Below are 21,963 nucleotides of genomic sequence, written 5' to 3'. Positions count from 1 at the left end.
GAGCATACCACCCCGCTTACCACTGTTGGCTTGCTTCTGAAGCTAAGCAGAGTTGGTCCTGGTCAGTTCCTGGATGGGGAGACCAGACGCTGCTGGAAGTGGTGTTGGAGGGCCAGTAGGAGGCACTCTTTCCTCTGGTCTAAAAAAATATCCCAATTCCCCAGGGCAGTGATTGGGGACACTGCCCTGTGTAGGGTGCCGACTTTCGGATGGGACGTTAAACGGGTGTCCTGACTCTCTGAGGTCATTAAAGATCCCATGGTACTTATCGTAAGAGTAGGGGTGTTACCCTGGTGTCCTGGCCAATCTGGCCCTCATTACCATGACGGTCACCTGATAATCCCCAGTTTACAATTGGCTCATTCATCCCCCTCCTCTCCCCTGTAACTATTCCCCTGGTCGTTGCTGAAAATGAGAATGTGTTCTCAGTCAACTTACCTGGTAAAATAACGGATGGATAAATAAAAATAAAAATATACACATACACAAACATATATACACATATTTATACACATACATATATGTAATAATGGCAATTACAACAATAGTGAATGAACACTTATTTTAACATAATATAATACATAAATAAAATAAATTCAGTCTCAAATAAATAATGAAACATGTTCAATTTGGTTTAAATAATGCAAAAAAAACGTGTTGGAGAATAAAGTAAAAGTGCATTATGTGCCATGTAAAAAAGCTACCGTTTAAGTTCCTTGCTCAGAACATATGAAAGCTGGTGGTTCAATATTTCCAGTTCTTCAATATTCCCAGGTAAGAAGTTTTAGGTTGTAGTTATTATAGGAATTATTGGACTATTTATCTCTATACCATTTATATTTCATATACCTTTGATAATTGGATGTTCTAATAGGCACTATAGTATTGCCAGCTTAATCTCACGAGTTGATAGACTTGAAGTCATAAACAGAGCTGTGCCTCAAGCATTGCTAAGAGCTGCTGGCAAACGCAGGAAAATGCTGTTTGAATGAATGCTTACGAGCCTGCTGCTGCCTACCACTGCTCAGTCAGACTGCTCTATCAAATCATAGATTTAATTATAATATAATAAATATACAGAAATACGAGCCTTTGGTCATTAATATGGTCAAATCCGGAACCTTTCATTTCGAAAAACAAAACGTTTATTCTTTCAGTGAAATATGGAACCGTTCCATATTTTATCTAATGGGTGGCATCCCTAAGTCTAAATATTGCTATTACATTGCACAACCTTCAATGTTATGTCATAATTATGTAAAATTCTGGCAAATTAATTCTGGTCCAGGAGGCCCAAACTACTGCAATATATCCTGACTCTGCTTGCACTGAACGCAAGAGAAGTGACACAATTTCCCTAGTTAATATTGCCTGCTAACATTCATTTATTTTATTTCATAACTAAATATGCAGGTTTAAAAAAAATACCTGTGTATTAATTTTAATAAAGGCATTGATGTTTATGGTTAGGTACATTGGTGCAACGATTGTGCTTTTTCGTGAATGCGCTTTTGTTAAATCATCATCCGTTTGGCGAAGTGGGCTGTGATTCGATGATAAATTAACAGGCACCGCATTGATTATATGCAACGCAGGTCAAGCTAGTTAAACTAATAATATCATCAACCAACTAGTGATTATGTTAAGATTGATTGTTTTTTAAGATAAATGTAATGCTAGCTAGCAACTTACCTTGGCTCCTTGCAGCCACAAGGTCCTTTTGACGCTGCACTCGCGTAACAGGTGGTCAGCATGCCACAGTCTCCTCGTGGATTGCAAATGTAATCCGCGTCCAAAAATGCTGATTACCGATTGTTATGAAAACTTGAAATCGGCCCTAATTAAATCAGCCATGCCGATTAATCAGTCGACCTCTAACTGGTTGTACAATTATATGTGTGAATGACCTTGTTCAGATAATCACCCCAGTTGGCCTTTCTCTCTTCATCTAGTGTGCACAACATTGACAATAGTGTAGAGCACACCATTGTATTCACTACTGCAATGTCAACTTCTCGAGATGGGCGTTTTGATGTTTTCACGACCTGATTTTGTAGGTCCAGGCCACAGATCACTCTCACGCCCGGTTCAAATAACACAATTTTATCATTGAAGGAGGCTTCTCTTGAGATACAGGGATGAATCCATTTTGTTTGTCCACCTGGAATGACAATGTCACGTCTGACTGCTGTAACCAAACATACCTCTGTGTACTCTGAGTGCTATAGCAGATTGAGTAGAGTCTTTGCCTTTCCCTGTCCTAGCTTAAGCGCATTTCTTAGCATCTTTACTGTATACATCAGCCCTGACGGGTCATTGTTACATTTTGTTTGAAACTATTTATTTAATTACATTAAACCCAATGATTGGTTTCTCCAGATTTTCATTTGTAACTAATATCAGAACCCTCAATTGTTTTCCTGCAATGGCTTTGGGATCAAGCAAACTAAAACAAATGTCCATCCAACACAGAAAGGGAATTTCAGTGCCACTGGCTGCCCTCAGATCCAGTTTCTCTGTATTGCCCATAATTTCTGCCAGTGGGCTAATTTGTGTGCGCTTCTCCATTCCTCACTTATGATGAGCCCCTGTGTCCCATAGTGCTAGAGACTTTACATCCTCCATATAACATCACACTTGACATTTTTTTACCAATGAGCTATGCTATATTACAATGTCCTGTGGTAGCTGGGGTAGTTGGCCCCCACTCTCTCTGTGTCATGGGACAAGGGGAGTTGTGGTCAGTCTTGCGAGCAGTCTTACATGTGGGTTGGTGCGGTTTTCAATGATCCTGTTGGCACACTTTGGAACAATAGGCAGCTTGATGTCACAATGAGCACAACTTAAACTCTGAGGTTCTCTCTCCCTTTGCACTGCAGCACTGGATGGAACTAGATGTATCTGAGGTCACTCCTCGTTCCATGGTTGTGACCTCCAGGCGTTTCCCGATGGCTGTGCATTGCCTCTGCCAAATGGTTATCACTGCCACATTTGTAGCAATGCTGGCAAGTCTGTTGACCAGTCTTATAACAACTTTTGCATTTTCTTTTCTCTCTGTTGGTTGGGCTTGTTTTCTTTATTCTGTTAAAGCGATTCCTAACTGAACTGTCACCCTGGCCCTGCACTGACTGTACTAATGATGCTAGCTGACAGGTCAGTTCTTTTGATTGCTTCATTGCTCGCATCAATTTGACTCAGGATGGGATTGTATTTCTTGTTTTCAGACTGTGGTCTGTGGGGACTCTGCCTGTGCACCTTCCTCTCCACTATCACCGTTATCCTCACTCTGTAGAGCATTCACTCATGTATGTGGGTGTGAACTTACGTGAAATCCTGTCCGGTTGCATGCATTCGCTTTCATTGCCCTGGCCAATTAGTATTTCCTCAAGCAACAGTTCATCACTGGTGTTAATATTCTGGAGATGCACTCTCATCTCTGCCCTGACATTATCATTTGTTTACCCAATAACAATGGCCTGCAGGCATTGGCTCTTGACTAACTCTGTGCCATATTTCAGTCCTGATTGGGCACGAACTGAGGCTGATAACACTCTGTCTCAGGTCAAAGACTCGGAAGTCCAAGGCAGACTCTTGTGTTGCCTTAGTCAACTACAGTTCAGTAGCATCCTTCTCCTCATAATGTGTCCTCAAGATTGGCTTTAGTGTGTAGCGTGTCATGTATGTTTTTCCCTCCAGATAACTCTTCATCCTAAACCCTGGGCTCACATCTCTGATTACTGCTTCTATGATTTCTAATTCATGGTACCCTTTTCTCCTTCCATTTTCCTTCCATTTTCAATATGTTCTAGACTGCTGAAGCTGAGCTTACCTTTCTGATCCTGATCTATCTATCCATGATTTTTAAAGTCTTTATAACTGGACATACTCACTCCACTCTCTCTCTCTGTGGCATATGCCTTTCTGGAGCTGAGCCTACTTCTCTGCTGGGCTCCTCAGCCCAGCTCCTCAGCTCCTTCTTTTCGTCCTGCCGCAGCTCCCGTCTCGCCCCTGGATTCGCTGTCCACTTACATCGTTGGCGCCAACTAGCTGGGACTTGTAGGCAGACTGTTTGCAGTATCCTCCCAAGTCCGATATTCCTTTGATTTCGTATTTCAGTTGAAGCAACCATGACATTCAATCATCCTCTGATTCCATTAAATCCTCCATCAATTTGCACCGCAACGCGCGATTGCTCTTTCCATTTACTATAGTCATCTACACCTATTCCACAACGTACACACAGGTGCCGTAAATTGTCTTCAGTTAAAGTCCATAAACTCAGCTCGATTTCATCCAACACGTTTTCATCTCTCGACGCATATGGTCCTACTCACCTGGCATCAACATTGCAGGCAAAATAGCTACAATCCGTTGGGTGGATAGCCCGCGAACGTTTGCTAGCTAGCTACTCTCCCAATGTCTCTCACTCGTTGTCCGTTCAAGGAATATGAGCCGGTGCTCACATGAAAATAAATCGTAGCGGTGTCTCCAAATTTGTTACCCTTTCTTTGAGCTTATTATATAAAATACAACGCGAAAGGTACTGTTTACTAGACCTTTAATCATGTCAGCAAATGTAACAGCAGTTTACAGCACTTTTTGTTAATTTTTCTTCCTCTTAGGGTCATTGTCCATTTGGAAGATCTATTTGTGACCAAGCTTTAACTTGGCTTTAACTGATGTCTTGATGTTGCTTCAATATATCCACATAATTTTCCATTCCTCATGATGCCATCTATTTTGTTAAAATCCACTTCAGTCCACTTAATCTATGTTTTTATTTGATTTAATATGGGCTTCCCCAGAGTATCCCATAGTGTCTGGAATACAACTGTATTAAGCCCCGTACACATAGAACATGTTTTGTTTAGAACTAACGACTTGGTCGAGTTTGTACAAACATGACCAAAAGAACTGACAACAACCAGATTTTTGTCCGTAATTTATCTTCTGGTGAAATAATGAAATTATATGAATTGACCTATCGAAATAACGTTTCAATTAAAATATGTAAATCATTATTAATCGCATCGGGCCGAACAATGCCATTTACCTGTGAGTGTATTCATAATACAGCACTGCCCTTTGTGCCTTATTGCTTAATTATATGACAAATGTGGGCAGTATACAGTTAGGCATACTGTACCTGATCAAATAGATAAATAACATTGACATCATACAGAGACTGGTTTGTGGAAAGCATATTGTATCACGTGATGCAATAAATTGACTTTTTACCCTAAACAGTGTTCGTCTCTCTCTCTTTCTCTGAAAAATGTGGGAATGTTTGTAGCAGAACCGCCGGAGACAGCACTTGCCACAGTACTTTTCAATCTGCAAAATGAAAGCTACAAAAATGCACTTTAGCGTTCATCTTGGCTAGCCTACTGTAGTCAGCTCAATATCTATTTTGGAAAGCAATTGTCTTAAAGGGGCAGCATCCCGTTTTGAGATGTAAAAAATTCTGAAAGAGTAATGACTAAATTATATTAAAGACATTTTTGAACACATAATAACCAAACTGCCTGACACCAATGCATTTAAAAATCGGGCCAGTGAGTAAACAAGCTACCGTTGGATCCTGTCAGACTACGAATAGGACCCAGAGTTTTACCTGACCAGGCCATGAGCTCAGGAAAAACTCCAGGCACCAGAAAAGACACAGACAAATATTGCCACACCACTTTGAACCTGTGTTCCCACCTCTGGTTTGTAGATGGGTCTCCCGGTCACGATCGGCTGCGACAGAGCCTGAACTCTAACCCAATACAGGCAATATCTCTGATTATCCTGACCTGAGCTGCTCCTGTGGTAGGTGCATGACTGCACTGCAGTGGTGCTCAGCCTCCAGACAGGTCAGTAGTCACACATTAACCTCCATTGACTCGTTTCTGAGATTGCACTGGGAGTTCCGTCAGGCAGAATGAACTTTCTCCCTATTTTACGTGATGGGGAGAGGATCTGAGCCGCTGCAGAGCTGAATCATCGCGTTAACCTAGCTGGGTCTACTGAATTACCTGCCCATTGTGTTCAGGTCTTTTAGATATGGAATGGAAATAGTGGTGGCCTGTTTCCAGTGTCCATTTTAGGACATCCTCATGTCTTATACTCCCTGCTCTGTCATTCTCTCTGAAGACCTCAGTGTCTGGGTCAGCTACGCTCCTTCCATTGGAGGCTGCTGATTACAGAGGATGTAACTGAAGTGGAGCGAGGCTGGAGCGGATTAAAAAAATAAAGAAAAGTTGGAGCATCGGCCTTCTCTCCCACTCCAATTATGCCTATTCTGTGGATTTTATTTAGCCTACCCCACCATATAAAACAATTTTTTTTACTAGGCAAGTCAGTTAAGAACAAATTCTTATTTTCAATAGGAACAGTGGGTTAACTGCCTTGTTCAGGGGCACCCTCACAAATCTTTACCTTGTCAGCTTGGGGATTCAATCTGGCAACCTTTTGGTTACTATTCCAACGCTCTAACCACTAGGCTACCTGCCACCCCATTAATGCACAGATATATTGATAGGAGTCGACAAAGAAATAGGACAATGTTGCTTCAATCACCCTCTCCTCGCCCTAACCTGGGCTCAAAACAGGAATCCTCTGAACACAGACAACGTTCACCCTCGAAGCATCGTAACTTATCGCCCCACGCAGAGCAAGGGAAACAACTACTTAAAGGTCTCAGAGTGAGTGACGTCAGTGATTGAAATGCTACTCGCACACACTGCTAATTAGCCAGCCATTTCACACTGGTTACATTTGCAACAATGCTAAAGTTTTGTATCAACTGTAAAATGTGAGCACAACAGAGCCAGTTACTAGTATCTGATCATCAATAGATTAGAAAAAAATATTCACTTTTAAACACGGTGGCCACATAGCCTATTATCAGATGGGTCCTTGTTAAATAGCCTCGGGCAGCTTTTCTTCCTGTGAGCGCAGAGCAATTTTTTGTGGAGCGGGCAAAAAGATGAGTGCCAGGGCAGTATGCAAATACTGCTCAGTGAGCAATGACTGGGATTTCCAACAGCTCAACTCTGCTCATATACTCTGGCTCATAATAATGTCTGGAACAGATTGAATGGAATGTCAAACGCATAATACCATTCCACTCCAGCCAATACCATTAGCCTGTTCAAACCAACCAACCTCCTGTGGCACTGTTCCATTCCTAGAAATGAGACGAGGGGAAAGTAAGGGATGTCCTTCACGTCCTGCACAGAAAGAGGAGTGAAGCCGGGTCAACAACCTCACCTGTTTAATCAGCTGCAGATATCCCTCTCAACTCTGACCTTTGCTCTCACAGGTGTTCCAGAACAAGGGGCAAGGAGGTCAACAAGGGTTGAAAGGTCAACAAAGTATCAACAATGGGTGTAGAATTATGGATGTAATGGAAGTTAGATAGTACATCTATGTATCTCAGCAGTATCTCTATGGTGGCCCCACCTCTGGGTAGTCACCAGTCGTGGCCAAAAGTTGAGAATGACACAAATATTCATTTTCACAAAGTTTGCTGCTTCAGTGTCTTTAGATATTTTTGTCAGATGTTACTATGGAATACTGAAGTATAATTACAAGCATATCATAAGTGTCAAAAGCTTTTATTGACAATTACATTAAGTTGATGAAAAGAGTCAATATTTGCAGTGTTGACCTGTCTTTTCAAGACCTGTCAATTAACTTCTGGGCCACATTCTGACTGATGGCAGCCCATTCTTGCATAATCAATGCTTGGAGTTTGTCAGAATTTGTTTGTCCAACCGCCTCTTGAAGATTGACCACAAGCTCTCAATGGGATTAAGGTCTGGGGAGTTTCCTGACCATGGACCCAAAATATCGATGCTTTGTTCCACGAGCCACTTAGTCATCACTTTGCCTTGATGGAAAAGGCATTGTTCGTCACCAAACTGTTCCTGGATGGTTGGGAGAAGTTGCTCTCGGAGGATATGTTGGTACCATTCTTTATTCATGGCTGTGTTCTTAGGCAATATTGTGAGTGAGCCCACTCCCTTGGCTGACAATTGAACCACTCTCCTTGAAATTCTTGATGATCCCATAAATGGTTGATTTAGGTGCAATCTTACTGGCACAAATATCTTTTCCTGTGAAGCCCTTTCTGTGCAAAGCGATGATGACGGCACGTGTTTCCTTGCAGGTAACCATGGTTGACAGAGGAAGAACAATGATTCCAAGCACCACCCTCCTTTTAAAGCTTCCAGTCTGTTATTCAAACTCAATCAGCATGACAGAGGGATCTCCAGCCTTGTCCTCGTCAACACTCACACATGTGTTAACGAGAGAATCACTGACATGATGTCAGCTGGTCCTTTTGTGGCAAGGCTGAAATGCAGCGGAAATGTTTTTTGGGGGATTACGATCATTTGCATGGTAAAGAGGGACTTTGCAATTAATTGCAATTCATCTGATCACTCTTCATAACATTCTGGAGTATATGCAAATTGCCAACATACAAACTGAGGAAGCAGACTTTGTGAAAATTAATATTTGTGTCATTCAAAACTTTTTGCCACGACGGTACATAAATGAAATGGGGACTTTGACTTCCCAGAATGATTAAAGGGATACTGTGAGATTCTGGTAATGAAGTCATTTTTCAACTTACCCAGTCAGATGAGCTTGTGGATAACATTTTTATGTCTGCGTGCAGTATGAAGTTAGTTAATAGGTAGTTTCGTGAAGCAATGCTAACTAGCATTAGCACAATGACTGGAAGTCTACAAGTACAGTATAAATGGTATCTACGAGTTCATCTGACTCCGGGTAAGTAAAGAAAATGCGTCTTAATTGCCAAAATCTTGCAGTATCCCTTTAACCTGACCTGACATTTGAATTATATTTGGATAAAATTCAATGTACTGAGTTCTAGGAATCTAGAAATCGCCATACAAATACTCCAAAATGTATTCAAGACAGTTGTATGCAACAAGACCCCATGTTAAACCTCTCACTCAGACCAGAATTCCACAGCTTGACAGCTCTCCCACGGTTATGATTCTTAGCTCACAGCTAAGTTGATGAAACCCTGTGACAGACATATCCAGTCTGTGGGTAAAGGTTTAAAGCAGATTAGTAATATTGGACATGGTCCCAATCAGAATCCACTTGTTACCTCTCCCTCATATCTGACTAGACAAGATAGATATTAGTTATAGTTGGGCTAGTAAGAGTGATAACACCAAACAGCACCACCCATTGCTTACACTGACCCAGATCGTTCGGTACATTGGGGCAGAGGTATCAAGAAATTATCATCATTACCAACACTATACTTTTGAGGTTGTGGTCACAATTTAGACAGATTGCAGATAGACAAATACATGGTAGAAATGGAATAGAGCACACAATTTTCCCTTTGTTTTTATGGTTATATTTCAGCATCTTTCCTTGGAAATGGGGTAGAAAAAAAAAGATATATATATATATATATACACCGACTAAGACTAAATGTCAATCGCTACACCACTCCTGTAGTGCAGGTTGACAGTTGAGGAACCCCCCCCCCAAAAAAAAGAATCCCTTGAACGACCCTACACCCCTCTCCATCAATTCCTGTATTCAAAGTCCCCTCCTCACCCAATCAACACGTAGAAGAGCACATTTGGGACCAATCAGAGTTCAAGTCGCTCCTTTAACTGGCTGTAGGTGTTCATGAATCAAAAAATAACTTCAAAAAAATATCTGACATTTGACATCCTTTATGGATAATAGTCTGTAAAGTTTTCCTGAGCCAGCTCTGATGCCAGCTCTGATCATTATTAAGGGGCCTCAGCTTATTTGTAACAGTATCATTAAGGTGTTCTACTCCGATTGGTTTAGTACCTCAGAATAAAACTAAAATCAAAATAGAATCCATTCGGTAATTGACGATGAACAACAATGCCTACGAAAAAGAGTACACAGGCCAGTCACTTCCTCCCAGTGGAATGATGGGTAATGAAGTTCATCCACAGTTCGGTGTCCCCAAATAGGGGCATGGTCTAATTCCAAAATAAAAAAAGCCCAGGAGTAGCGGCCTGTAACGTCCTCCCGGGTCACTGGTGAAATGGGCGTGGTCTGAAGATAGAAAATGCATGGCTTAGTTCCTTTCCTGCACAAATACAGTCTCCTGTGGACAAAGCCCTGCCTCCTGCAGTGTGACGTCATAGTCCAAGTGGGCCAGCTTCCGTCGGGGGAAGTTGGTGACGAGCTCGAAGCGTTCGTTGGGGTAGCCCTTCGACTGGACATGTCTAACCAGAGCCTGGAGGGGGGTGGAGGACACAGTTGAAGGTAGGAAACGCTTTACTAAATAATGCTTTATAACTGCTTTATAAAGAGTTATATGCATGTATGAGCCTTTATAAATGTCTTATAATATCTTAATGTACACTACATGACCAAAAGTATGTGGACACCTGCTCATCAAACATCTCATTCCAAAATCATGGCCATTAATATGGAGTTGGTCCCCCCTTTGCTGCTATAACAGCCTCCACTCTTCTGGGAAGACTTTCCACTAAATGTTAGAACATTGCTGCGGGGACTTGCTTCCATTCAGCCACGAGTATTAGTGAGGTTGGGCACTGATGTTGGGCGATTAGGCCTGGCTCACAGTCGGTGTTCCAATTCATCACTAAGGTGTTCGATGGGGTTAAGGTCAGGGCTCTGTGCAGGCCAGTGAAGTTCTTCCACACCGATCTCGACAAACCATTTCTGTATGGACCTCGTTTTGTGCACGGGGGCATTGTCATGCTGAAACAGGAAAGGGCCTTCTCCAAACTGTTGCCAGACAGTTGGAAGCACTGAATTGTCTAGAATGTCATTGTATGCTGTAGAGTTAAGATTTCCCTTCACTGGAACTAAGCGGCCTATCCCGAACCATGAAAAACAGCCCCAGAACATTATTTAGTCCGTCGGACAGCCAGATGGTGAAGCGTGATTCATCACTCCAGAGAACATGTTTCTACTGCTCCAGAGTCCAATGGTGGCTAGCTTTACACCACTCCAGCAGACGCTTGGCATTGCGCATGGTGATTTTAGGCTTGTGTGCGGCTGCTCGGCCATGGACACCCATTTCATTAAGCTCCCGACAAACAGTTATTGTGCTGACGTTGCTTCCAGAGGCAGTTTGGAACTCAGTAGTGAGTGCTGCAACCGAGGACAGCTCACTACCCGTTTTGTGAGCTTGTGTGGCCTCCCATTTTGCAGCTGAGCCATTGTTGCTCCGAGACGTTTACACTTCACAATAACAGCACTTATAGTTGACCCGGGGCAGCTCTAGCAGGGCAGATATTTGACAAACTGACTTGTTGGAAAGATGACATCCTATGATGATGCCACATTGAATGTCACTGAGCTCTTCAGTAAGGTCATTCTACTGCTAATATTTGGCAATGGAGATTGCATGGCTGTGTGCTCAATTGTATACACCTGTGAACAACGGGTGTGGCTGAAACAGCTGAATCCACAAATTTGAAGGGGTGGGTGTCCACCTACTTTTTTATATATAGTGTACCGGGGGTTGGGATCAGCTGCATTTCCACTCAGTCAAATCAGGTGATGAATTGAACATCAATTCTTGAACTGAAAATTGACCAGGATTTTGATTATTTTTTTTCTTCATTAATTGAATTTAACACAAGGTCTAGCACAAGAGTACATTCTCACCATAAGCTTGGCCTTGGAAGACAGGGCGATCTGCTCTCTCTGTCCGTCTGGATAGCGCAGCATCAGTCTGGCCTTGGGACCTGAACACACAATACAGAAAGAGTGCAGTCAGAGTAGGGACGGATGAAGACGTAAATCGTAGATACGCACACACAATCTAGACACTTGAACATGATGCACAGACACACACACAGGCATCATTTTAGTACCATTGTCATCAAGGCAGTCGAGGTCGGAGGTTTCCGTCTTAACAGATTTGGAGCTTTGGCCTGTTGCGGTGCGATGGTTCTCCCCAGAACGATGCTCTGAGTCTGGGTCGGCCTGGGAGCGGGCCGGCGCAGCTGCCAGAGGCTCCAGGTGGTTCTTTTTGCTCTCCTCTTTCCTGTGGCTGTTCTCGTTGTGGGGGGACTTCCTGTGACGGGCAGGTGGGCTGTCCGGCTGTGGCGGGGGCTGGGGGGCTACAGCTGCAGATGTGGGAGGGGCTGGTCCAGGAGGGGTGTCTCCGCCTGTGGAGCAGGTGCTGCCCTCCTGTGGTTCTGTTGTCTCGTTGTCTGAGCCGTCGACAGAGATGAGGCCCTCGCTGTCGGAGAAGGGCTCCTCGTCTGAGTCTCCATCCGAGTCTACCTCTACAGAGTGGGGGGAGTCGGGGAGGTCGGGGGCGGAGGACGACTCATAGTGGGTCTCCTGGAGAGAGGCTTTGATCGCTGCCTCCAACTGGCTGTCCTCACTGGCGTCTATCAGACTTTCCTGGGATAAAACAGACCGAGAAGACAGACATAGAGAAAGAGAACACATCAAATAGAGGTGTGAGATAGACAGAAGTGATGGAGAGAGAGAGTGAACAGAGTGAGAGAATAAAGTGATAATGTGATTGGAATGACCAATATGGACAGTATTTAATAAGAAAGAGAGGGAGAGAGAGAGAGAGAGTGAGCAGAGACTCACGGAGCGGGCCCGTTTGGCCGGGGGCGGGTTGCTGGACGCCGGGCCGTCTAGCTGGCCGTGTTCCGTCAAGAAGCCCGCCACCTGTTCCAGAAACGACGCAACGTCCAACTGGTTCCACTCCACCATCTTCTGACCTGCAGAACGGTCAAACACGAGCATCGTCAGTCATACCTTTTTAATATTAGTAACTGTTTAAACACTCAAGAGACTCAGAGCAGGCCTCACCTGTGCGGGGATCCAAAATGGAGATATAGGGAAACTTATTGAGCTTGTAGAACTGGATATACCTCTGGCCCTCTTCACTGTCATGGTACACCTGTCAATACACACATGCACACGAACACATAAAATGCAGACACACAGCAGGCTAGCTCCCCTCAACGGCACACAGTGCATACGGGCGTGCGTGTGTGCGCACCTGTGTGTGGATGTGGCAGCTTGTGTATGCATGAGAGTTATGAAGGAGAAAAACAAAAGTTTTTCATCCAATCGGCAAATAGATTTTTATGTGAATATTCTAAAACTGCATAAAGAAAATGTGCATTTTCCCACCAGTGGTGTTTCTACCAAACTGACACGTTGCAGATAAAAATCAGTGTGGGTTGACGTAATGTACACAAAATGTACTTTTTTCGCTTAAGTTTTTATGTACTAAGTTCAATGTGTTTCCATCGCATTTTCAACTCAACCGATAGTTTTTTCTAAAAAATTGTTGCATTAAATAGCAAATGTGCCTACTCTGGTCTTAGCACGTAGGCTTGAGCCAACATCTGGCAGTTTGCAGTGTGGGTAGGTGGTACGCAGTGTGGGTAGGCAGTACGCAGTGTGGGTAGGCGGTACGCAGTGTGGGTAGGCGGTACGCAGTGTGGGTAGGCGGTACGCAGTGCATTCGGAAAGTATTCAGACCGCTTGACTTTTACCCCCATTTTGTTACACTACAGCCTTTCTTAAATTGATAAAGTGTATGTTTTTCCTCATCAAACTACACACAATACCCCATAATGGAAAAGTGAAAACAGGTTTTTGGAATTTCTTGCAAATGTATTAAAATAAAAAACAGAAATACCTTTTTTACATATACATATATATACACACATATACATACACATATATATATATACATACACACACACACATATATATATATACACACACACACACACACATATATATATACACACACACACACACACATATATATACACACACACACACACACACACACACACACACACACACACACATATATATATATATTAGTATTCAGACTCTTTGCAATGAGACTTGAAATTGAGCTCAGCTGCATCCTGTTTCCATTAATCATCCTTGAGAAGTTTTCACAACTTGGAGTCAACTGATTCAACTAATTGGACATGATTTGGAAAGGCACACACCTGTCTATATAAAGATCTCACAGTTAACAGTGCATGTCAGAGCAAAAACCAAGCCATGAAATCAAAGGAATTGTCCGTAGAGCTCCGAGACAGGATTGTGTCGAGGCACAGATTTGGGGAAGGGTACAATAACATTTCTGCAGCATTGACGGTCCCCAAGAATACAGTGACCTCCATCATTCTTAAATGGAAGAAGTTTGGAACCACCAAGACTCTTCCTAGAGCTGTCCGCCCGGCCAAATGAAGCAATCGGGGGAGAAGGGCCTTCATCAGGGAGGTGACCAAGAACCCGATGGTCACTCTGACAGCGCTCCAGAGTTCCTCAGTGGAGATGGGAGAACCTTCCAGAAGGAACACCAACTCTGCAGCACTTCACCAATCAGGCCTTTATGGTAGAGTGGCCAGACGGAAGCATCTCCTCAGAAAAAAGGCACGACAGCCTGCTTAAGGACTCTCAGACCATGGGAAATAAGATTCTCTGGTCTGATGAAACTAAGATTAAAATCTTTGTCCTGAATGCCAAGCGTCAGGTCTGGAGTAAACCTAGCACCATCCCTATGGTGAAGCATGGTGGTGGCAGCATCTTGCTGTGGGAATGTTTTTCAGCGGCAGAGACTAGTCAGGATCGAGGCAAAGATCAACGGAGCAAAGTACAGAGAGATCCTTGATGAAAACCTGCTACAGAGCACTCAGGACCTCAGACTGGGCCGAAGGTTCACTTTCCAACAGGATAACGACCCTAAGCACACAGCCAAGACAACGCAGGAATGGCTTTGGGACAAGTCTCTGAATGTCCTTGAGCTGCCCAGCCAGAGCCCGAACTTAAACCTGATCAAAATTCTCTGGAAAAACCTAAAAATAGTTGTGCAGAGACGCTTCCCATCCAACCTGACAGAGTTTGAGAGTATCTGCAGAGAAGATTGGGAGAAACCCCCCAAGTACAGGTTTGGCTAGCTTGTCGTGTCATACCCAAGAAGACTCGAGGCTGTGATCGCTGCCAAAGGTACTTCAACAAAGTACTGAGTAAAGGGTCAGAATACTAATGTATAAAAACTGAAATATCACATTTACAAAAAATAATAATATATATATACACATACACACACTGTTTTTGCTTTGTCATTATGGGGTAGTGTGTGTAAATTGATGAGGGAAAAAAAACAAAACAATTTAATACATTTTAGAGTAAGGCTATAACGTAACAAAATGTGGAAAAAGTCAAGGGGTCTGAATACTTTCCGAATGCACTGTATACTGCCCGTCCACACTGCGTACTGCCCGTCCACACTGCGTACTGCCCGTCCACACTGCGTACTGCCCGTCCACACTGCGTACTGTCCATCCACACTGCGTACTGCCCGTCCACACTGTATACTGCCCGTCCACACTGCGTACTGCCCATCCACACTGCGTACTGCCCGTCCACACTGCGTACTGCCCGTCCACACTGCGTACTGCCCATCCACACTGCGTACTGCCCATCCACACTGCGTACTGCCCGTCCACACTGCGTACTGTCCGTCCACACTGCGTACTGTCCATCCACACTGCGTACTGTCCATCCACACTGCGTACTGCCCGTCCACACTGCGTACTGTCCATCCACACTGCGTACTGCCCGTCCACACTGCGTACTGTCCATCCACACTGCGTACTGCCCGTCCACACTGCGTACTGTCCGTCCACACTGCGTACTGCCCGTCCACACTGCGTACTGTCCATCCACACTGCGTACTGCCCATCCACACTGCGTACTGCCCTTCCACACTGCGTACTGCCCATCCACACTGCGTACTGTCCGTCCACACTGCGTACTGCCCGTCCACACTGCGTACTGCCCATCCACACTGCGTACTGCCCTTCCACACTGCGTACTGCCCATCCACACTGCGTACTGCCCGTCCACACTGCGTACTGCCCATCCACACTGCGTACTGTCCATCCACACTGCGTACTGTCCATCCACACTGTGTACTGCCCATCCACACTGCGTACTGCCCATCCACACTGCGTACTGCCCTTCCACACTGCGTACTGCCAGCTGTTGGCTAAAGCGTAGGTGCTAAGACCAGAGTAGGTACATTGGCTATTTAATGCAACTATTTTTGTGTACTTCACTCGCATAAAACTGTGGATGGAAACTTGGTTATTAACTTTTTCTGAATGGTAAGGCGACATTTCAAATCAATCCATGATTGTGCACCCCAATATATATCAAATTTTATTAGTCATATTGGCCGAATACAACAGACCTTACATTGAACATACTTACGAGCCCATAACCAAAAATGCAGTTAAAAAAAAAATATGAATAAGAAATAAAAGAAACAAGTAATTAAAGAGCAGCAGTAAAATAACAATAGGGAGACTATATACAGGGGACTACCGGTGCAGAGTCAATGTGCGGGGGCACCGGTTAGTTGAGGTAATATGTACATGTAGGTAGAGTTATTATGCATAGATGATAACAACAGAGAGTAGCAGCGGTGTAAGGGGGGTCAATGCAAATAGTCTGGGTAGCCATTTAATTAGATGTTCAGGAGTCTTATGGCTTTGGGGTAGAAGCTGTTTAGAAGCCTCTTAGACCCGCTTGCAGTGCGGTAGCAGAGAGAAGAGTCTATGACTAGGGTGGCTGGAATCTTTGACCATTTTTAAGGCCTTCCTCTGACACCGCCTGGTGTAGAGGTCCTGGATGGCAAGAAGCATGGCCCCAGTGATGTACTGGGCTGTTTGCACTACCCTCTGTGGTGCCTTGCGGTCAGAGGCCGAACAGTTGCCATACCAGGCAGTGATGCAACCAGTCAGGATGCTCTCGATGGTGCAGCTGTAGAACCTTTTGAGGATCTGAGGACCCATGACAAATATTTTCAGTCTCCTGAGGGGGAATAGGTTTTGTCGTGCCCTCTTCATGACTGTCATGGTGTGCTTGGACCATGTTAGTTTGTTGGACACCATGGAACTTGAAGCTCTCAACCTCCTCCACTACATACATGCTTTTAAGTTATGTATCCAGTAGGTCCTTCAGGTCCTCTGGCACTGGCCTTTTAACTATCCCAAAGCCTATGACCAAGAGGCATGGAGAGGCAGCTTTTAGTTACTATGCCCCATACCTCTGGAATAGCCTGCCAGAGATCCTGAGGTGGGCCGAAACTGTAGACATATTTAAAAGGGATCTTAAAAACACATTTTTTGCTTTGCTTTTCCTTAGGGTCCTTTTTTAGTCTTTCAGTTTCAAATTGTTATTCTTTTGTTTTTGTTTCCCTCTTATGTTTCTTGTGTAGTAAATATTTCAGTTTTAATTTACATTGTTTATTTGTTTTTTCCTGTCAAGTGCATTGTGTTGCATTCATGTCTGAAATGTGCTATATAAAGCTTGACTTGATTTGATGTGCGAATGCACGTTCATCTCCGTCTGTGTGCACACTGCATACCTGCCAGAATATGAAGTGCTCCCTGATGATGGTCCGGACCGCGTCGTTGCTCCACACGTCTCTGTTGAGACACTGGCAGGCAAAGTCCTGCACATTCTGGATGTTGATCATCAGCCACTTGTTCTCCAGCTGACCACAGTCCTTTGCCTAGAGAGAGAAAGGAGCCGGATAGGTATGAGCAATTTGGTAATAGCTCCACCTTGCCCTCTGGCAAGCTCAGTGGAATTGTTGCCGTACTGCTTAGAAACCCATCCAATCCTTTCAGCTAAGGGTGGTTTGGATGAGGGTCGACTGACAGTCCTCCAGGTCTAGGGAGCTTGGGTGTCCAGGGGGAGGGGGCTCCTCACCGTCTCAAAGCTGCCTTTGTGCATGAGCTCAACGGGGGGCCGGAACAGGTCCGCCAGGGTGCTGAGCTTCTTGTCCACCGCGCTGCCGTTCCTCAGCTCCTGCTCCTGGCGGACTGAGAGAGGGCAGAGAAGCCATTAGCGTATACATTAAGCTCCAAAAGTATTGGGATAGTGACACATTTCTTTTTGTTTTGGCTCTGTACTCCAGCCCTTTGGATTTGAAATCATACAATGACTTTTGGAGCTCACTGTAAAAGAAAACCTGACCATGATCACAACACAAGTACAGCTTTAAGTTGTGCTATGCCTGATGCCTGAGGGCTAGGTGGCACAATTCAGGAAAATTGATTTAGCACACAAACCCCCATTCTATACAAACACCTACACAAAGACCGCTAAGCTACTTACTTGTTTCTGTTTGGAAGTCCCTAAAACCGTCAAATATGGACCGGGCAGGTCTTCGTCGCTTTGGTGCTGCGAGAGTTATGGATGCAGAGAGAGGGACAGACAGTTAGCTGGACTGAGACGGCTACAGGGGGAAACAGAGAGGGAGTGCCATTGAGATCAAGTTGTAGTCAGGTAAGCTAAATGAAGGGGTGGCACTTCAGTACTGTACCTCCAAACATAGGCTCTGGCTCTACCAGTATGTCCTGCTTCTGAGGGATGGGTGCCCGCACTTGGTCACTACAAAAACAGACAATATTAAACTTAAACTCCAGGAGAACAGACCTTTCATCTTCTTATTAACATGCTTTTAATTAAACAGCAGGGACAGTATTGGCGATCTCTCAAAGTATGGGTTTGTTTCAACACAGGCTCCATATCAGGACTCTGCAGTGATGGAGCAGGCCACTGACTCACTCTGCGGGGGGAGCTCTGCTGCTGGAGGCCCCTGCTGAACTGGAGCTGGTGCTGGGCTCCTCTGCGATCCCCCCTCCATCTAGGAACATGGTCACTGCCATTTCTAGATTGTTGTTGCATGCTTCGAGCATATGCTTCCCCACACTCTCTGTGGCACCTGGGAGAGTGTAGTAGCATGCATGGACACGGACACACACCGAAATATCAAATGTGGATGTTAAAAAAGTTAACTGATTTAAATGTAAAATATATTTTGATGGATTTAATAATTTGTTGGTTGACTTAATGCATATTATGAAATATTTTCCGAGCTCTGAACCCCAAGGATCACTCACAAAAAAACAAGTTATGCGCATGCGTTGTTCTTGTTTGAGAAACGCACTGGCAGAACAGAATAATGCCTGGTACTTTCACTCTGTGAACGGTTCATCTCCGTGCATGGTAATCAAGAACTGCTTAAAATGATGTGCAATTTACATGCAATCTAAACTTTCATGCATCTTTAGATGGTTAGACTTTATCATGTTCGTTTCACTTTTGAAGTATACTCGACAGAGAACATGGATACTATATCACAAAAAAATGGGATGTATTTGGCCAAATTGCCATCTATATCGACATAATATAGAATAATTCAATTACCATCTCAACCATGCAAACTTTGTGTAACTTTAGCAGAGAGGCTGGTCCGGTGCTTCTTGAACATGACAGGCGGGAGATGTTCCAGCCACCATTGCGTTATAAGGCGGAACCTAGGCTAGGTTAGCGCGACTAGATAGACGTTATACCCAACGCCCATTCCACTAAAACGAGACAACGTGGCTAACGTTAGCTATTGCACCTCCAGTCTAAATTACTTTTGTGGAAACTCTAGAAAGCATTTTTTTTGCGTCAGGCATCATCCCAAGACAATCCTAGTCTTTCTTGTGGATCATTTTTGTTAAGTTAGATGCTCCAGTCTGGTGATCACACACACACTTGACGGTCGTGTGCTCCAGTTCGTTTTTCCCTTGATGACAGGGGGCAGTAAGCACTGATGCCCCGTCAGTTTCCTGCAAAGCTTTCTGTGATGCTTGGGCGACATGACCATTTTTGGAACATAACTCATTAACAATGAACATTGCAAGAATTAAAGGAAAATTTAATTGTACCTGTAATCGCTGTGAACTGTTGTATTAACCCATTCACCGCCGGAGTTGATCCATCCCCGAGCGCCGCCATCTTACCGCGACCAACAACAACACAAATGATGCACGTACGTACTACCGTTCTGTACTCGCGAGATTTGTCTCGCTGCCGGTGTAACACAAAGACTCGTGTTCGATTGTGGGTAATGTATTTCATTGCCCTGTGTATGGTTTGACTACATTGGCTGTGTCGTAGGCCCATACAGTATTTTTTTATGTATTTATTTCACCTTCATTTAACCAGGTAGGCAAGTTGAGAACAAGTTTTCATTTACAATTGCGACTTGGCCAAGATAAAGCAAAGCAGTTCAACACATACAACAACACAGAGTTACACATGGAGTAAAACAAACATACAGTCAATAATACTGTAATGACCTGACTAGATCATAAATGAACAATTGTCCAGACAGAGGCTTGAGTTTGCGCATTGACGGTTTATTAAACCAACTTTACACAGGCTACTGTTTGGGCCGTAGCACACGCCAAATAGATGACAGATAACCCACAAGCCAAACGTGACCTTCTCTTGTGAAGCCCAGACGTAAGAGAGGGAGAACAAAGGCTGAACCTGGTCTTAACTTCCAATGCTCCACCCCCCTGCCCAACCCCCCTCCACGCCACTCCGCCAACCACCAGGATGCCCGGCATCAGAACATTCCAGGCATTCCCGTGATTGGCAGATAGCAGGTTGATTGACATGTCGGACCCCGCGAACACCGGGTACTGGTCAGTACAACACCACCACCTCCTAGCCTAACACATAACACACAGCTGTCTGTGCGGGTCGCTACAATACAGTAGAAAAATAAGTCTATATACAATGTGAGCAAACGAGGTGAGATAAGGGAGGTAAACACATCACTCTGGTGTCATATTTTGAATTTGGTGTATTAAACACAAAAACTGTTTCAAATGAGAATTAGGCAGGTCTGATGCAAAAAGTAAAAGAAAGGAAGGAAATTATCTACCCATTTTATTTTTGCAAAAAAAATAGTGTAGTTCCAGTAGTTAGCGACACCAGTGGAAGCGGCTGAGGGCCTCATAAATGGCTGGAACGGAGCAAATGGAATGGAATCAAACAAATGGAAACAATGTTTGATACCATTCCACCAATTCCGCTCCAGACATTACCATGAGCCCGTCCACCCTAATTAAGGTGCCACCAACCCCCTGTGTGCTTCATGGCTGAAAAGAGATGACTTATTGAAAACACTACCAATATTAAAATTTAAACTACTGCAAAATGTAGTTAAATTACCAGTTGAACTACAAGGGTATCCTTTTAAGTTAAATGTATTTTCTCCTGTCGTTACAGTACTGACAGTAGTTATAGTCAATACATGTAATCATAAGGCTGTGTTTACACAGGCAGCCCAATTCTGATATTTTCCCCCCACTAATTGATCTTTTGACCAATCAAATCAAATGTAGATCTTTTTCAGAGCTGACCTGATTGGTCAAAATTATTTTCCTAACTGTGTAAACACAGCCATAGTGGTCCTGGGGCAGCAGGGTAGCCTAGTGGTTAGAGCGTTGGACTAGTAACCCCGAACTGACAAGGTACAAATCTGTCGTTCTGCCCCTGAACAGGCAGTTAACCCACTGTTCCTAGGCCGTCATTGAAAAATAAGAATTTGTTCTTAACTGAGTTGCCTAGTTAAATAAAGGTAAAATAAAATAAAACATGTCAGTTTAGTGGTGTAAGCATCTGTGGGAAAACAATCTAATTTGAAGTAACTTTATTTAGTCTTTTATAATACATTCAGTTCAAAAACAGTAAACCGAGCACTTTGTCAAACATAACTAAAAGCGAGCAAAAAAAATGTGAGTTGTGTGGCATTGTTCTCTGAACCCGTCGTGGGGCAGAAATCCATTGTATAGAACTGTCAACTTGTCTAGCAAAGGGAGGAGTCAATAGTTTAAATAATATACATTGCATTTTCATCTGTAACATTCTAAATGTTGCACCCTCTTGAATAAGCCCAAGTTGTATAGGTAACATTTCACTCAAGAGATAATATAAGTCTTCCCTAACCACTGATACAGGGTCATTCCACTACTGGTTTAGGTTCAAATTTGATTTGGGTACAGAAAGTTTCTGATCCTAGATCTGAGGATAGGGGTAACTTCT

The 21,963-nt window shown here is 43.8% G+C and overlaps 1 protein-coding gene across 3 annotated transcripts; it reads right to left on the bottom strand.

Annotated features, from left to right (window-relative positions):
• Positions 1-7,585: 7,585 nt before the first annotated feature.
• Positions 7,586-20,297, bottom strand: LOC118394584 (UBX domain-containing protein 7-like). Of its 3 annotated transcripts, none has more exons than XM_035787900.2 (11): positions 19,794-20,297; positions 18,643-18,799; positions 18,398-18,465; positions 18,190-18,255; positions 17,782-17,894; positions 17,435-17,581; positions 12,835-12,925; positions 12,610-12,743; positions 11,874-12,411; positions 11,665-11,744; positions 7,586-10,258 (listed from the first exon to the last, which is right to left on the bottom strand). In XM_035787900.2, the coding sequence occupies exons 1-11, from the start codon at positions 20,029-20,031 to the stop codon at positions 10,097-10,099; spliced, it is 1,794 nt and encodes a 597-aa protein (XP_035643793.2). In that variant the 5' UTR covers positions 20,032-20,297; the 3' UTR covers positions 7,586-10,096. The 3 variants fall into 3 exon arrangements, with proteins under 3 accessions (XP_035643793.2, XP_035643795.2, XP_035643796.2); XM_035787902.2 differs by lacking the exon at positions 19,794-20,297 and adding an exon at positions 19,285-19,651; XM_035787903.2 differs by lacking the exon at positions 7,586-10,258 and adding an exon at positions 10,268-11,580.
• Positions 20,298-21,963: the final 1,666 nt, after the last annotated feature.

Source organism: Oncorhynchus keta, chromosome 15 (genome assembly GCF_023373465.1).
Source record: "Oncorhynchus keta strain PuntledgeMale-10-30-2019 chromosome 15, Oket_V2, whole genome shotgun sequence".
NCBI lineage: Eukaryota > Metazoa > Chordata > Actinopteri > Salmoniformes > Salmonidae > Oncorhynchus > Oncorhynchus keta.
This window is presented reverse-complemented; position numbering and strand designations above follow the sequence as displayed.

Excerpts from the sequence above, each read along its gene's own strand:
- LOC118394584 (XM_035787900.2), bottom strand. The coding sequence starts at position 20,031 with ATGGGCCTACGACACAGCCAATGTAGTCAAACCATACACAGGGCAATG. Across the intron at positions 12,926-17,434 it reads AGCACTTCATATTCTGGCAG|GTGTACCATGACAGTGAAGA; the intron begins GTATGCAGTGTG and ends GTGTATTGACAG. Across the intron at positions 12,412-12,609 it reads CGGCCAAACGGGCCCGCTCC|GAAAGTCTGATAGACGCCAG; the intron begins GTGAGTCTCTGC and ends GTTTTATCCCAG.